This window comes from Corvus kubaryi, unplaced genomic scaffold, assembly GCF_017639235.1.
Source record: "Corvus kubaryi isolate FWS band 111438036 unplaced genomic scaffold, C.kubaryi_AGA036_p1.0 76, whole genome shotgun sequence".
NCBI classification, from domain to species: Eukaryota; Metazoa; Chordata; class Aves; order Passeriformes; family Corvidae; genus Corvus; species Corvus kubaryi.
Genome location: NW_024582063.1, coordinates 10,894,925 through 10,913,433, shown reverse-complemented (window position 1 = coordinate 10,913,433; position 18,509 = coordinate 10,894,925). Strand labels below are relative to the sequence as shown.

The following is an 18,509-nucleotide window of genomic DNA, read 5'->3' as shown; positions in this document are numbered from 1 at the left end:
GCTTCCTTGGTGATAGGAGCAAACAAGATCCCAACTGCACACAGGACCAAAAAGTGGCCTTGAAGATTGATTGTCTGTGTGCAAAGCTGCACCTGTGACCCACAGAGCCAAGCACTGACCTGGCCCCTCAGAGCAGCTCACTGAGGGTCATAGAGGACAAAGCAACACCAAGGCAGAGGGTGCCTCACTATTCAGTGACCATAAAGGAAAGGAATTACTGTGTCAGGTGAGACGACAAAATGGTATTTATTAACGAGTTGGTTTTGGATTCAAAACTTTTGAGATCCTTTCTCTGGCATAGGGATATTACATTGACATTAAATACACGCTCACCTCTTAAGGGAGCAGCAGCAACAACATGTCTGGGGCTACTTGAATACTTAAGTCTACAGACAGTATGAGGCAGAAGTCTCAACAGCTGACTGAACATTTTTCTGAACATTTTTCACATACAAAATAATCTGAAGAGTCTCATTGCACGGGTTGCAAAGATAAATCGTGGAGCATTAAAAGAATTTGCTAGACAGGATGCGTCCCACTTCCTCTTCCTTCTCATTGAAAACTAAACAACACAAATCCCAACTAGTTATTTCAAATGTAATCAACCCTTGCCAGGCATCACTACTTGCTAATGCTTTCCCTCTGCCCACCTCTCCTCACCATTAACTCGGAAGAATTAAAAAAAAAAAAAATCAAGCAGAAAAATCCCCCAACCCTCTGCACAACCCCACCTACAGACCCATAACCAGCAGACCTGGCGATGTCTTCCCCTTCTGGAGCTTAAGAAAAGCTAAACAAAAAAAACCCAAACAAAAATTAGAGAGGAAAAAAAACAAAAAGGGGGGGAAATGGGGGAAAAAGCATGAGAAAAGGGGGAAAAGAAAACAAACACACAGAACAAAGCCACAAAAACCCACCAAGCATGGAAGATGGTCTGGGCAATTAATTGAAGGGAGCACTCTCAACAGTACAGTATCTGTAGCAGATCCAGATATACAATTAAAATTTAACTATTCAAAGCTTACACGGTTTCCCATCACCATTAACATTTATCATCCCTCTTTTGGAGGGAGGAACCATGCAAAGCTTACACAGTTTCACATCACCATTAATGTCTGTCATCCCACTCTTACAGTGAGGAACCATGAACACTTGCCTATACAGCACAAGCACCTTCAAGCAGATGCATTACGGTGCACACAGAATTAGAAAACAACCAGAGTCAGTAACTGGTGTCATCAGACATTTTATATCAGTCTTTCCATTCCTAAACCTTCTCAAATCCTAAAATTGCAATTAAAGGTAAAGGGATCACATCTGGAAAAAGACTCGTACAACTTCTTGCTTTTAGACGGTCACATTTCTCATATGGCAGTTAAAAACCTGCCAGAATTTCCCCTATAAACATGTTTCCAGCAATTTCAGCTCTCCCACGCAGTCTTCAGTCCTGAAGTAACAGTCTCCTGCAGAAAAGGTTGTTTTTCATAAACACACACACACACACACAAATAATCTGGCCACACATTTCTCTTGCATGATGCATTGTTTTCCACATGCTAGCACCAGACTGTCCTGCCACAGCTGACAATTAAGAGACTTGAAATAAAAAGCATTAGTCTCACAAGAAAACAAGTCTCTGCCACATTATGAAACACAAGAAGTAGGTTAAGAGAAACATAACCTTTGAGAGGCAGCCAATACTTACACACAAAGGCCAAAATTGCCAGGTAGGGTAGTGGACGAGGGAGGAGAAAGAAAGAAAGGAAGAGAAATACTGAAACATAACAGACTTCTGTCAATTATCACTTTGGAGAGCAACTGGGATCCTACAGAGATTCACAACTGTGGTCCACAGATTCTCTCTCATAAAATGTCAAAGGGAAGGGTGAACTGAGAAACTAACATACTTCATTTTTTAAAAAACCCAAACAAACACGAATGATGGCAATGACACGGACATAAGAGCTGAAGGATTCCTTTGGTCAATGGTCATGGTCAGTCACAGGTCAATAGGGATGCTGTCGCAGCCAGTTCACGCTGTTGGACAGCAGAGACAACCAGCAGCTCATGCAATCACAACCCAATCCTGACCATTCCTGATCACTTCCAAGAGACATCATCAAACAGTCCGGCAGAGGATATTCAGTTTCTTTTCCAAGCTAAGGAACAAATCTGTTGAGAAACCCAGACTACCTGGATGAATAAAAACCTGACCTGTGATGCTAAAAATAAACACGGAACAATTTTTTTCCATAAGTGAAAAAACATTCAAGAACGAAAAGCATGCTTTGGAGGTTACAAGGCACCAACAGAAGAGTAAAACCAACTGGGAGCCTGCTTGAGCTGAAACATGCAGAAGAAATACTGGGGCATCGCTGTTACTACACACTGCAGCTTCAAAGAAGGGGGAGAAACACAACTACTACACACCGAGGTGTAAGAGATTATTTAGGAAAAAAACAAGCAGGAACAGACACCAAAGAAAATATTTTGCCTTCTATTTCAATAAAGATGACCAAATGACACACTGAAAATGAGGATAGGGTAATGGTTATTGCCACATACAGTGTGGAAACAAAATTAGACCATTTACGAATAAAGAAATAAGGGGATCTGGATAATCTCCATTCCACTGAAATAACTGGCACTTGCAACAGTGACAGATATGCCAAAAATCACTACAAGAGCGAGGGGGAAAGGAAGTAGTCTGGGAGAGAAGGAAGAGCAAACTTGGTGCTACAAGTGCAAAACCATGACCTTGATAATACAAGATCTGAACAAAAGAAATCAGAGTAATGTAATTGAGCAGTGAAATGAAGACAAGGCAGATTTGATTCTACCTGAGTAATTTGTTCCTCAAAAAAGGAACCAAAGAACTTACACCAGTGAGCTTAATCCAGAATTAAAAAAGAACTGATGTGATAAACAGTAGTATTTATGATATAGACATAAAACATCTTAAAGATGAACAAAGCACTGGCTTAAAGACAGGCAACAGACAGGTAAGAAACCCAAATGAAGAGAAGATGTGTGTTCCTTAGGTTTTGTGACATCAGGGTTATACATAGTTACACACATAGTGACCATATGAAAAAAGCAGGAACATAGTAACAAATTCTGGGAGACCAAAGTTTGGAGAATTAGCTGTTCCCAAAGGGATCTCTCAGAAGCTGGACAGTCTTTTGGGCTACCTGGGGCAACAGCAATGCAATGAAATTTAAACATACAAAGTGAAAGGCAACTCTGAATAGTAACTTCTGCTATGACCCAGTAACAGGAGGTGAAGGGGAGAAGGGAGCCATCAGAGCATCAACTGCTGTTTGAGACTGATGCTTTGCAGTAGTTCTACACACTCATAATAAATGGGTGTTTTCACCAGAAAACCAGAATGACCAGTTATACAAGGTGTTGGCAAACCACTAGTTGTAGTTTTATAGACATAGTTGTGGCTACCAAGTCAAAAGCAAAGCAAAACCAAACCACCTGCCTTTCCTGAAACCAATTTAACTGAAATTGATGCAGAGAAGACAACTCAGAAGACAGAACACAGAAAAAAAACCCGGTTTTATAAGGGAAGCTAAAGCACTTGGGATTCTCCAGCTAAGCAATTAAGTGCTGAAAGCAACAGAGCTCTGTAGGTATGTTTATGTAAGGCAGGATGGACCTCGTAGGAAAAGGAAGGCTTGTTCTGGGCGTGGGGGGAAGCACCGGCTGCTGAAAGGGCTCCCACTGCCCCAAAGCTTGAGGTATTACTCCATCTGGACTGGGAAGCTGTACTTCAACAGACTTGAAGACAAACTTCAGCAGGGTCTGCACAGCACCTCATTTATATATTCACTACAGTTTGAGTGAATTTTTCCTGGGTGGGACTTCTGTAGCTTAGGTATGGTGTGTTCCCCCACTCAGCCTGGCATTTACATTTAGTACATTCCCTGCTGTAATAGAGATGTAGGAAAAATGTCTCTGAACTTCTCTGCTGCCTCCCTAGGGCAAGCTATGCTTTATTCACGCTTTGTCATTTCATAAAAGCTTTAAATGTGTTAGAACACACGGGGAATGGGAGCAACAGGCCCATCTAGATTTAAATTTCTTTTTTACACGATTGTTTGGGGAAATGGTCCTCTTCAGCCCTCCATTCCCAAGTCAGCTGTACTTTAATAGTCCATTACAAGAGAAGAAACAAATCTCAATATTTACTTTTTGTTGAACTATCAGATAAACGCTGGGTCTATTTCTGTTCTATTCACATTCTCCCACAATTTCCATTACAAGGTATGCACTAAGCATTTTGACAAGAAGTTCCCCACTGCTAAAAATCTCAGTGTTAAAAGAAAACGGAAATGTTTATTTAGGTTTTGCTTTCAAACTCAAATAAATTTCCAAAATTAAACTGAAATTCCCTCCAGCTTACCCCACTGGAGAACAGGCTCACACAATCTAAGAGCTCACAAACACACACTCTAATGTTGGAAAGTGAACTTCAATCCCATTTTACTGGCAACATCCTTCAGCTTGTTTAACTGTCTCCTGGAATACCAACAAAATGTACACATCTTTTGGATTCCTTTGATTAGAAATGCCTCATGATGCCTTTTGTTCTCTTCCCAAGTTTGCAAGGCATCCAGCAAACAGGACTGCCTGCATTGGCTGTAATACAAAATACAGTACCATTTAAAATTCATTTTTAATCATTAAATTGTTAGGATATGCACATATGCTGTTACTTGCTTTAATATTCTGGGTAAGGAAGGCATTAAAACCTAAATAGGGTATCTTCATGATACTTCAACAGAAATCATGTGCATGCCCAAAATAATTTGTTTTCAGCAAATTTACATATTCCTGTGCATGTATCATACCTCAAGTCTCTCCCATTACTTGAAAGCACGACATTATTCTGGCAAACCAGCCATCTTTCCCCCAACCCCCCTTCTGCAGCCTCTCTTTGCCTTTCTTTTTTTTTTTAAACACAAGATCAGCTTGCCATAACCTATAATGTTTTGGAGCAACTACCTTTGAAAAAAGTTACCTTCTCCAGCTGGCTAACACACCCCGTTTAAGAAGCAGCAGCCTACTCCCAAATGTAAAGCAGCAAGATGAGCTATGAAAGGAGGAAAGTGCTCTCGATTTGAACAACTGATTATGATTTTTATCCCCGCTAAACAGTGAGTTCATAGTCAATTAAAAAAAAAAGCTAAGTGAAAGGGCGAAAGTTATATAAAGCCTATTTTAACTGTAAAAAAAAATTTCTTATTCTTTACTATGTATGAATGATGAGGTCTAAACTTCTCTGAACAGCTCTGGCAAGACTGGTATATAAGAAAAGATAGTGTGTGCATATAAGAACCTGAAACTACAGTCCTAGAGTTAACATCTTCTTACATTTCAGTTTATTTCAAGTGTTGCTGTTTGCAGGTCATCTACCTCTGTCACATTTCTAAGCAAAGACACAAAGAAAAGTAGTTGTGTAGGACACACAGCTTAAAAAATACATCAAGATATTCTATCTGCAGGAATTAGTTGGGTTTTTTTTCTTGCCTTTTAGTAGAAGCACTATAAATGTTTCACAGAACTTTACTTGCACAGCAGTGGTGCTACTTTGCTGATTTTTTATTAGGAAAAGCATAAATAAGGACAACATACAACCTAATCAAAACTCTTCAGAGCATTTAATATTTTTCTCTAACCAGCTTTCTCTGCCTTATAAGAAAGCAGTTGGTCCTGCTAACACCAACTTTGTCCTTTACTTTCTTTTCTTTCTTCAAAGGAGCATGTGGCTGTTTTGGAGAGCATGTTAACATGTTCTGTCTGCTATAAACCAGCTTTGAAAATATCCTACGATAAGGTAATTTTGTTTGAGGATTACATGTAGGCAATTACACAAGCCCCAGTCCCCCTGTCCCCCAAAAAAACTCATCCTGAACAAAGCTGTTGGTTTCACATAGCTGTAGGAAAAGAAGAAAAATTCAGTTGATACTCTGAAAATTTTCACAGAAAACTGATATATAAATTTTGTTTGAAGTCAAGGGGCTAAACATGGGATTTATTACCACCACTGTTTAAGTATCAGTGACATCCAAACTCACTCTAAGCCAGGGTTCCCACCATTTCTTCCACAAACATAACGAAGCATCCTTCAACTGATGGATTTGGCAGGTTAAGGAAATTAAGTTGCAGAAAGCACCACCTCAAATCCAGAAACCTCACAGAGGATCCTCTGCCTTCCAGCCTGAGCCCTGGGGGATGCACAGGTCCTTGGCTCCCGGCAAATACAGCCCAAGCAGACAAAAAGAAAGGTCAGTCAGAGCTCTCATGGGCCACCTGGGAAAGTCAAGTAACACCAGGAAGCCCCCAGTCAGTGGACTTGGGAGACAGTATTGACAAAAGAGTCAACACCCTATTAGTGAAGCTGCTGAGCACCTCCCTCTCAGTATGATTAGTGTCATCGTTTTAACTAAATTATTCTCTTCAAGGTTTCCTGGAGCCAGGCCCATAAACCAATGACCCAATAGTCCACTAGGATTATTTCCTTTTCACAAATTATGTACACAACAGAGATTCTATCAGTCAGGACTGGGGGGCGGGGGGGAATCAAGATTTTTTTCTTTCCTTTTATTCACCTCCCCCTGTTCTTAAATACATAAGCCCTCAAGAAGTGAGAGCAGTTTCCTGCTTTTCTGTATTTGGCACATACTAGTCTGACTATGCTAAACAGAATGCTTCCTCATGCATAAAGCATCAATTCTCTCCTCCTCATGCTTGTGCAAGCTCTATCCAAACAACCTGAAGAGACAGGATGTTTAAATTCAAAAATCATTCCCTGGAAGGCATAGAAAAAGGAGCTTTTTCAAGAGCATCACCTGTGCCTGAAAAGCAACCCAAAGCATTATGCTAGCTTTGCCTATCTCTCATGACCCTGTGTAGCATTTCAGAATAACACCCATCCTAAGCAACTTTCATTTAGGGCTGTGGTGATAACACAGCAAACCCTCAAAAGAAATTCTTCTCGAAAATACTTCTGACAGCAACAAAACATTGAGACATAACAACTATTTCAGGAGTTCCCCCATTCTCCTCCCTAGAAATCAAGGGTAAAACTCCAAAAAGAGCAGGATCTCAGTTTTTAGCCTCAACTCTAACACTATTACTGAAATTGAAGCAGATTTGACCACTGGCACTACAACAACCTGGTGAACCAAATGGCACCATGTGTTTGTGTTTGATGGTGGTGTTCCCTTCTTCCTTGTGCACCTCTGTTCCCTACCATGGCTTCCTCAAAGCTAGAGGCAAACCTCACGCTCCTTCTCTTCAAATTTTACAAAAATGGTTTAACACCAGTAAAAAGCATTCTTAATTGTTACTGAAGTAAGCTGGCAAAACAATCGTGTATATAAATATTTATCTTTTAAAATAAATATATACACTTACATACATCTATATATATATAATATATACACATTTTATATGTGTATTATATATATTTCATATGTATTATTATAAAGAACCAAACAATGTCTCACTTTAAAATACTCTCTTCCTATTCTGCCTCAACTTGTGGGTTTTTGGAAGTTCAAGATTTTCAAATGAAAAGTTACATCATGGGATGCAACATTCAAGAGGGTAAAAACATTTGTAAAAGGGAAGCATACTATTCTTACTAAAGCACAGAACATATAGTAAAGTAATAAATTATCTGTTCCTTTTTTTTTATTTTATTTATTATGCAAGTAAAGGAGAAATGACATTTTCCAGAAGCCCTATAGGAAAGAGAAAGGAATCTAGCACATGAATTCATAAAAACTGGGCATTAGCCTGCTTGAGCCTTCAAAAGCCTGAGACCACAGATAAATTAAACAAAAAAATTTAAAAACAGGGGACAAAATTGTACTTGCTACCCCTTGACTCACAACCTACACAGGTCAGCTTACCACGGCCAAGGCTTTCCTCCCTCTCTCCCATCCTCACCTTGCAGGTAAAAAAATATGATAAAAAGATGCTGTTCCTCCAAATACTAAATTCAACCCACAGTCAAGTTTTTTTTTAAATTTTACGGAAGAATATTTTGCATCTTGACACATGTAATGCCAGCAGACAAAGATCCCTTGAGCAGGTATATTGATCAGAACAGATCCTCCTGTTGAGCACTTCCAGACATGACACCCATCAGCCACTTCAGAACTGTGCACTAGGTCTTTAACAAAAGCCCAGTTTTGTACTGACACAGCCACAAACTGTGAAGATCTCTAAAGTGTTTTTTCAGGTCTCATAAACACAGACTTACATGCTATTAACAAAAATGTCAAGAATTCCCAGTATAGAGTATGCATAAAGCACTTCCTTAGCATTGTCTTTTGTGCGCCCAAGCACCAAGCCTCAACGCATCACAAGTAGCAGAACAATGTGTCACAGTCCCAATGCCACAGAGTACCTTTTTCTCCTTGTACACACTTTGTAAAACGACCCAATCCTCTTGACCACGATGAAAAGGTGACTACTTAAATTATTAGATGCTTAGCATTGCCCTAGCAGCCCAAACACACACCAGCATCATTTTAATCTAGACACATGGAACAATACTGACTCAGGGAAATGTTCACCCTGTAGAAGCAGCAGACACACTCACACAGACTCCTCCAAATGTATACACACGTGTGCTCTCAAGCAACCTGCCCTCCCCACCAGAGGAGCTGACAAGATGCTCCTAGAAACATTGTCTCTTTGCCATTTCACACATTGAAATGTACTTGCTGAAGTAAACGCTCCTTTCCCAGGAAAAACAGAAAATAGTTGTTCTAATTAACTCATACCTTAGAAATCCCGTTCACTAGCAGCAAAACAGAATAAATTAGCTCTTCACCCACGATCAGGCAGTGAAGAAAAGCTTTATTTAAAAGCCAGGTATATTGTTCCAGCGAAGTGCAAGCCAATGACTTCAAGTGACATTTACTTTGGCAACCTCACACAAATCAAGATCACCCATTCTGCCTTCAAAAAGGGATTTTGGATCAACCACAATAATGAGACATTGTTCATTCCAAGTATGCCAGTTCACACAAATCTGGTTTTCAATACAGAAAGTCACAGACTAAAACTATTTCAATCCTCCTGGGAAGAAAATAAGCTTTTTGTGAAAGTTGGCAGTGTCCCTTGCCTTTTCTTCAGTTAAGAGAACAAAGTCGATGCAGGAGAGATGGAACTCACCCTGCAAGAAATACCGTGAGAGCACAGAACAAACTGTGTTTTGCAGGGTTCTGTGAAGCAGAGCAAGTTGGGTGAGTGAAGCAGCATCTGCCTTCCCATTACTCCCTGAAACAGAGCCCGACCAGCTCTAGCTCACACCACACTGGCTCTCTCAAATCCTCCTCCCTTCCAAGCCCAATATGCTGTGTGCTGCACTTCTCCATTTCTGAGGAGCTGTTTCACAACCAATCACAACTCTGAATTTCAGGATTAGAAACATTTCAAAGGCAGTTGGGTTAAATCTTCCTATCCTCTCCTATTTAAAAATCAGCCTTAATCACTGCTTACACACAGTAAGCTTTGGTAATCTTCATGCAAATGTATTTGGGTGTTAATTCCTGGGACAGGTAATAGAGATGGATGTTCTTTCGGTAACTAGAGAATTTTCCTTGAGCTAATTGAAAACAGGCATATTTTGAGAAATGCATTCTACTGCCAATAGTCTAGCAGGGAGGCAATGCAAGAATGATTTATGAGCTGTGAATATCACGTAAATCTGTCGTCAAGTAAAAGGTTCATCTCTGCACAGAATAACTTCAAGTACTCAATTATCAACACTCTTAATTTTACATATTTCCTAACAAAGCAAAAAAACCCACTGCATACCCCAGCCCTTTCACAGAGGTTATCACATACCAAGTGAATGGATATCACTTATATCTAAATGCAGCCAGAAAACCAAGGCTCAATTAAAACATTCTTAAATTAGATTATTTCATGTTTTCTCCAAGTCTTTTACCGTCCCATTTTCACATTACTTTAGCATTCACCACTTACTTTGTGGCCCAAGGGGAAGGCAACAGTTAGTCAATCCTGGAAGCTAAAAGAGCTTTTTCATCTATAACAGCTGCTGTATACCTCCTCTTTTTACTGCCTGTTCCAGCAAGCTTTTTAAAATTCATTTCAATTTGAGGCCTGCATATTACAGAGACAAGAAAAAAACCTTTTTCTAGGAAACTTTCAATAAGTGTCAAGCACTTGAACAACTATCCTGATTCTTGATGGAATTACATTCCCCAACTTCTTCTGAGGCACGCACAGTCTTCTTTTGTTTTTCATTTAGGAGAAACTACTCTTGAGCATCTGGATCTCTCAGGTATCTTGTGTCTATCACAACTTTACTTCAAGTAAAGCTGAAGCTATTCTATCTGCACATACTCAGTCTCCTAGCCAGATGCAAGCTCTGACCACACTGAACACAGCAGATGACTATTTGTATAGCTGCAGGCAAGTCTGCATATATCAATGGCTGAAAATCCATTCAATGAGGAAATGAATTTTTTTTTCCCTAATGAAAAACCACACTAAATACTTTAGTAACCATATTAAAATCTTTAATTTAAATTAAAAAGTTTTGGTATTTGGTGACCACCAAATTGGTTGGACAGCACTGCCCATGAAAAAAACCTGGGCTTGCAAGTTCATTTTCCTTGTTTGTGCCTAGTGGAAAGTACAGTTTAGTCTCTCAAGGTACAGAATATGCCTAAATCCTTCACCAGCACCTCCAAGAGACTTAGGAAAGAAGTGGTGCTGATTAGCTCTGGAAGTCCTGTCAGAAAGCAGGCACAGAAGAGCAAGAAACACAACAGAGTATTAGCAAGTTGAGGGGGAAAAGAAAGTCTGTTTTCGTAATTGATGAGTTTTGCATGGCCATTTTAACTCATAAACAGTGGGCTGTGATGATGAATGTGGCATTGTACTCAGCATGGTAGGAGATTACAAACTGCTTTAGTGAGGGTCTTTGGGAGTTGTCCCATAATTTGGCAGTAAATCAGGCAGGACGAAGATGAGGCACGGCTGAACGCAGCAACAAACAGATTAGAGAGGCTCCACACGCTACTACTATCATTTCTTCACAAGTCATTTGTAAAATGACTGCTTCATTTACTTCTGCTGTAAACAAAGATTTGACCCTGGCATCATATCTGGCTGAAGAGAAGTATTAACAAAGCTCTGAATACTCTCCAAGACCATGACTCTTGATTTCAGCCCTCTACACTCAGCAAACATTCAAACATGATGCCTAAAGCACTTTGGAGCTTGACAAGAATTGGAATTTGCATCCAAGAGTCAAATTTCAGAAATCTCAGTACAAAACTTTGGTACTAGATAATTAAAAGCCACATGTGTATGCATGCACATGAATATGGATGGCTCCAGGCAGAAATGGACAGATCTGCTTTTGAAATGCTGATCCTTCAGGATTTAATTTCAAAACTCTGTTGGGTTTTTTTTTCCCCAAAGCAGTTAAAACAGCTAATTTGTAATTAAATGCTCGCTTGCAGTTTGCTAATGGTGAGAAGTTACACTCGCCAGAGACTCGGTCCTGAGAAGAGGTCAGTGTACACAGCCAGTACAGCACAGGGACCAACTCAGAAACTCAGCATATTAACAGCAATATACACTTCAGAACTGTAATTGCTATCCAAAACCTATTAATTTTGAAGGGATTCTTACAAATCCATAATTACAGAAAGGCAAATCCTCATCATAAAGCAGTGAAAACTATATTCACACAGTCCTAGAGGGAGCACTTTCAGCGGCTTGGCTCATTAGAAATGTATTCTTGCATTAAACACGAATATCAAAGACAAATATTAATGCAATACCTCAGAGCCAGGCTGAAAACTGCATTACAGCAGGGAAGATGCAGCTATTTAATTGGATCTTCTATCCCTGCACAGTGGAAGGCAACTGGAGCCCAGTGATGGCGTTTTGCATTCCTTTTCAGGTATCAAGCACAGCTCATTATGAAATCCTATTCTCCAAAACCCACACCATCTATACCATGCAACACCTGAGAATATTGTGCATCAACCTTACCACAGTGATCAGGAAGAGAATCCATTTATTCTTCTACTATCCAGTCGCCTGAGCACAAAAGGACTGGAAACCTCAACAGTACTTGCTGCTGCTTTTCCTTCTAACTTGGCATTTCCTTAGCACAGCTTCAGTGCAAAAGAAGAAAGCAAACCACCTCAGAAGCAAACCACCTCAGATGTTTTGCTGGAAAAGGAATATGGCTATGAACAAAGGTTAAAACTGAGAACTTGAAACTGCTCAGCAGAGGTGTGGCTGCTGAAACCTGACATAGTTGCGTCACCAAGATTTTACTTTGGCAAACACAGCTTCCTGAATTCAAACAAATCATAGACAGAACTATCTTTTGTTCCAGCAATAAGCAATTATTGCACAGACGTGCTTTCAAGGTCACTAACGGGAAGAGTAAACTACACCAGGATGTGTCAGTCATAAGTAATGCTTTAAAAAAGTTAACACCAAGCAATACATATTTAAAGCCTTCCACACTTAGCAGGAGACAAAGTGCTTACTTCCTTCCAACTGACCATGCATAAACATGAACAAAAATACCCTTAAAAAAGGCAATTAATATTTCATAGGCTCATATTATTCTCTATTACACCTAATTTTTAACATTCATTACAACCAAAATTACTTTTTATTACTCTGGCAAAATAAAACAAAATTAAATGTATCTTGTTTTAATGACTTTGGTAGAAGAAAATGTTGCCTTCAAAACCATTTTAAGAGAAAAATATTAAACAGGGACTTATTTTTCTTCAGAACTCTACTGCAAAAGAAGCATTTTTGTATTTGTTAGTGTAAGGCTATGTAAGCAATATCAGTACAATTAAAAGCACGAGAGCACTTTAATTACAAGTACTGCTGTATTTATGTTAATAAAAACATTTACTTCTAAAAAATGTAATGTCAAAGGTTTCAACCGTTCCTAAAAATGTCACTTAATTCTTTTCAGGAGGGCAATAAATGCATTCAGATTACCATTGACAAAAACAGGCTTAAAGAAAAAAACCGCAAAGAAAAGCCAGTTTTAAAAACAGACATGGCACAGAGAGCATAAAGAAAAGAAACACAAGAGCTTTAGAAGAGATACAAAGCACCCTTCTTAAGGATGTTAAAACAACTTCATTAAGAATGAGGAGGAAGATCATCCCACTTTGGGCTGGCAGGGAGGTCTTACACCCTTCTTGAAGTAGGCTGCTGATGCCTGAGGTTAGATAAAAGACACTGGACTAGACAGAAAACAGCATATTCTCACACTGAAGGTCACTAGGTGTGTGGAAACTCCTACTATGGGCATAATATTAACAAAATGGTTATTAACGTATTAACAACATAATGGTTAAAAACAGCAGTTTCTTTTAACTCACCTGCCTTGGCATCCTTCAGTTACAACAAACTGAATATTGTCAACTGAATACCTAGTGAAAATGAAGAAAATTATGTGATTCCTGGGGACTTTTTGCCTTGGACCAATGCATGAGCTGTCACGTCTAATGCTTTGATAGATGTAACTATATTTCAGAATGTACACCCATACATCAGCTTTACTGTGCTTCAGACAATGCACCACCACCCAAACATTACAGGAGCATTTTCTTAAGACACTGTTCACCTGTGATTGCTATATTTAAAAATGCTTTCAAAGCACCTAACACGGGCAAATCATTACTAAATATCTCACAGAGTACCAAGCAGAAGAAAACAACTTGACCTGTTAGATTTACTGCCTTCAGTGAACACACTGTCTCTCAATGCACACACACACGTGAACAATGATTAACTCCCGTAATTCAGTGCAAACAGTAATAAAAGACAGGTTTCTTCCCCCAGGCAGAAAAGTCCAAGTTAAAGCCCCTTCCTTTCGCAAGCCTCAGAAACATGTATTGAGATAACACTTTGGCACAGGGCCTCGCCTTGCCCCAAGTACTTTGCATACAGACTTTGAAGTGTGGGGTTTCTACTTGAACACATCTGCAGAAGCAATTCACACATCAAGGATTTACACATACCCCTCTAGGTAAAAAAAACATCACTAATCCACTATAAATGCAATAGGCATGTAAACTGCTTTGCAGATGTGCTCGGTAACACACAGTGAATGAGAGAAGAATACTTGTTAAGTGCATTATAAAGTTTAAAGCCCATCTGAAAAAGTATCTCATAGCATTTGATGCTTACTAATAGGATTTAACCTGACCATCAAATATTTAAAAAAAAGGTTTATTTCACAGGTATGAATTACAGAACTCCCTGTGCCACAGGAGGGAGACACAACCACCAGCTACCATCTGCCCTAGATTAGATGGAAATCTCAAGGAGCGACCAGGAAATACAACATGCTCAACCTGATTTCAACTAACTTACATTTCTCTTTAGTAAGAGAAGAAAAAAGCCAACACTTGTATTTGACAACTTCAGGACTGACTCTCGTACACCACACTGTGCTCAGCCCCCAGATTTTTATTTGCATATTTGAGATGGAAATTCATGCGCTATGGGGCACATCTCAACTCCTGGCAAGTTTTTTCCCTGGTGACAGCAGTGGCTGCAAAGCAGGCAGAATTGGGCAGATGAAGGCATTGTGGCTCCAACAGATACCAGTTCTTGGAAGCACTTGAACAGCTAAGGCAGTTCAGTTTCCAGCCAGAGCAATCCCTTTTTAATTCTGTTTATTTTCACAGAGATAACAGCCCACATCATCTCCATTGATGCTACAGCCTCAGAGCAGCTTCTTAAACGTTGGAGAGACATACTCATACATTCATAAGACAAACAGTCCCTAATGATTTTCCCAAGCACAAGTCAAACAAGATACGAGTCAAAGCATTTGATTTGGGCGTTGTGTTTGTCTGTGTGTTGCAGGGGGCAAGGTTCGTTGTTTTTATTGTCTGCTTCTTTAAAAGGAAGTAAACGAATGTTCGTCCCATCACCCCTGACACACACTGAGGTCACAAGTTGTCCATGTGGTAGGGCTGTACCTCAGAAAACCATTAAATCTGGTGAGACTACTGGTGAATCTATCCTACACCATGTATCAGAAAAGGGGAATGAATTTTCTTCCTCATTTTTGTTGGTAACACATTCAGACATACTTTATTCTGGAGGGGGCTGAGAGGCAAGAACAACAAAAACTAAAAACCACACCTCTGAAATTGGCCAACGCCCAAACCCATGATAATTCCACACTTTTCTAAAAGCAAAATGTTGTTTACTGTAACACCTCCTACTTGCCACTCATACAAATGTCTAAATCGTCTGAATTCTCAGAAGAGTTCTCAGCTTCAGTGGCCTCTGAAAGTGGCCTTGTTCAATGTAAACACTGATTCTGTGAGAACAAGGATAAGGAAAAAAAAGTGGGTGGGAGTATTTCCTCTTCCTTGGATTTAGTTTGTCTGAGTGTTCATTGTTCACAGGAGATGCTCTACCTTTCCATTGTCTCATACATTTTCCCCACCCCCTTTTTTTTTTTTTTTTTTTTTGATACCTTGGAGACAAGCACTAAGATAAAGCATTCAGTTTTCCTCCATGTACTTAAAATTTGGCTGCCCAATTCAGGATTTAGAATCTACATCAAGGTCCTCTTTTATCTGTAAACTCATGTTTGTCCTGCCCCCTTGCTCCACAAGTTAAGACAGTAATTAAGCCTCTGTAAATCCTATTAGTCCAACATGCTGTCCTTGTCTCCTCGTTGCTCACTCACACTGCTTCATCAGGTTACTTTATATTTTCTCATAAACTTGCCTAGCTTTAACCAAATAACTAACTTTTCTTACTCTTTTTGTTCTTTCACCATGTTGCTCACACTGACAGCAAAATGGACGTTTGGAACAAAACAATCTCATCACCCCTGACTTCTACCAGAATTCTTTGGCATATCCAAATTGGTCACAACATTTGGCTGTGTTTCAATGTACCAGCTTGAGTATCGTTTTATTCAACAGCCTAAAGTATGACAGTGATTCCCTCTCATTGACAAAAAAACCACCACACCATCAAACAAACAGAACAAAACATCTCCACAGAATTAGATAGCCCCACATAACTTTTTCCTTTAACTATCTATTGGAGAAGGAACTATTTCACTTCCTATTTTTGTACAGTAACACATTGCAAAGCAGACCATCTGCTTCATAGACTTCTCACCCTTCTGATTTCCTTCCCATACATTTGCCTGATGTACTTTATGGCTTTCTGAATTGGTTTCGTTAGGGTTGAATTCCCCTTTTCCGAAGGGCGTCTGTTGACTCAGCCTTGATGTGCTGCTCTCTCTTCCTGCTTCCCTTTTGTCTTTTTTTTTTTACCCCCTCCAGACACATGTATCCCTTCTGAGATCGGATGTTACTTAAACTTTTATGACCTAAATTTAATTATTCAAGGTTCTTTGCTTCCCAAGTCAAACTGTTGATGGCACACTTCTATCTGAAGGGGTAGGCAGACAGGAATTAAGCTCCTTCCTCCACACATCCACTGGGCTTGTTTGGGCAGTGCAGGGCTGAGTTGTCAGCTCAGGGTGATCACTTTAGCAGTACTCTTTTATCTCATATTTAGGAAAATATCTAGAAAAACTTCTCACATATTAAAAACAAACAACATGTCTTAATTTCCTCTAACACAAAGATTTTAGAAATATTTTTGACTCAGAGATAATCTGCTTTTATTTTAAATAATGGACAGAAGATAGAAGAGGAAGACCTTCCCAATTTTTTCCTCATCACAGCTGGCATGTCTAAGTTTAGATAATTACAACTGATGTAGCAGAACCTGGCCAACCCCAATCAGCTGCCTCTGTACTTACTGCATACGAAAGGCAGGCATTCAAAACTGCAGGAACCTGTTAAAGCAGGTTGTGCAGTTCAGCTCATCTTTCCAGATAAGTACATACTGCTGAAATTCCCTAAATAACTTTTAACACAGGATTATATAAAACAGTTCTTATACAGGCAAAAAAATACTGCTCCTTCATACTCTGTGGTAAGGAACACAGAGTAGCAGAACACAAAAAAGGAAAAGTGTCATACCAAATTAAGAGTTCTAAAATTCTATGGCTAATCAGAATTAAGTATGAGAAAATGTTCCATTAACCATAAACAAAAACAAACAAAAAAACCCAAATAAAACCCAACAAAAACAAAAAAACTCACCCCAAACTCTAAGATACACAACTCCAATTATACCTCTGATACTCTATGTTTCAATAACTAGTTAAGGCTGGGAACATTCATTTTGTAGATTAAGTACTTTTCAAAGACTCTGCACTATACATTAAAAAATTGAGGTAAAGAGCAATGGGCTCATGATTAAACCCCTTGTAATATAATTTGATGTAAAATTCAAACCACAACAAAAAAAATTAAATAAATATGAATCAACATTTGATTAACTGTAGACCAGTAAAGTTCATGAGAACATCAAAAGCCAATTAGATGCATCATTTCTACTCTGCACATTTATAAATGAATTTGGTTTTAATACAGTTTAACAGAGTACGAATGGTAATTTCAGGCTCCTGTACATGGCAGTATCCAGACACCTTTAATTATTTAGAGACAAAAATCTATTTTGCACTTTTGAATCTATTCTGTGGACTACACTTAAATTGAAATTTTGATTCAAGTAATGAAAATAATTATCATGAAATACCCTCAATTCTTTGTCTCAATTCACTTTGGTAGATGTGCCAGACTTTTACAAATGCTCAGACAGCAATGTCAGCTCTCTATGCAAGTTTTGAAAGCACACACACATCTTCCTTAAAACAAACAAACAAAAACCCCAATACCAAACAAACAAAAAAACACCAAAAAAAAAAAATCTTATTCAGAGTTAGTTTCTGTTTAACATTTCAGAGGGTAAAGACCACCTGTTTCATGGCTACCTACTCCCTGATTCCAAGACAGGAATAAACCACCTGAGTAAAACTGCAACTGTGCCTCTTCTGTAGTATTAGAATCATACTCTAAAACATTTCATTCAGCTGTTTCTTTTTTTAATCTCAGTTAAATGTAGTCCTGTTTATTCAAGCATACATATTCCACAGTTCAGTACCTTCCCAACGAAGTAACATACAGTACAGCCTACCACTGCTGTCTACTGATGCTTTTTAAAGCAATCCTACTCTGCAAGTTGTGTTTGCAGTGTATTTCCAGCAGCTGGGTCACTCAAGTCAGAGTTCAGATATTTGTACACATTTCTAAACCCACTTCTGTCATCCCAAGAAATGCCAGATGAAGATCACAGCAGTAAGTACTGGACAGACAAAAGGACACAGGGACTTGACAGAAAAGGTTTAGAGTTTTGGCCAGTTGCCACCTGTTTTAGAAGAAATGAGAGAAGCACAGGAACGAGCAGGGATGTTCCACCCTAAGCAAGGTCCAACCAAGGGGATGAATGCCTCAAAGGAAATACGTGCATGAAACAGCACAAGCAAACTTGTGTGTGCATAT

The 18,509-nt window shown here is 39.2% G+C and overlaps 1 protein-coding gene across 2 annotated transcripts in view; it reads right to left on the bottom strand.

Annotated features, from left to right (window-relative positions):
- EML4 (EMAP like 4) overlaps positions 1-18,509 on the bottom strand; it is a 149,529-nt gene that overhangs the window by 102,283 nt on the left and 28,737 nt on the right. The window contains exon 1 of one of the 2 annotated variants that reach the window (XM_042051458.1): positions 12,064-12,103. The exons of the other annotated variant lie outside the window; for it this stretch is intronic. Coding sequence (XP_041907392.1) covers positions 12,064-12,088 — 25 coding nt within the window. The 5' untranslated portion in view covers positions 12,089-12,103. Of the gene's footprint in view, positions 1-12,063; positions 12,104-18,509 lie in introns of those variants that run through there. 2 annotated transcript variants of the gene reach the window in all.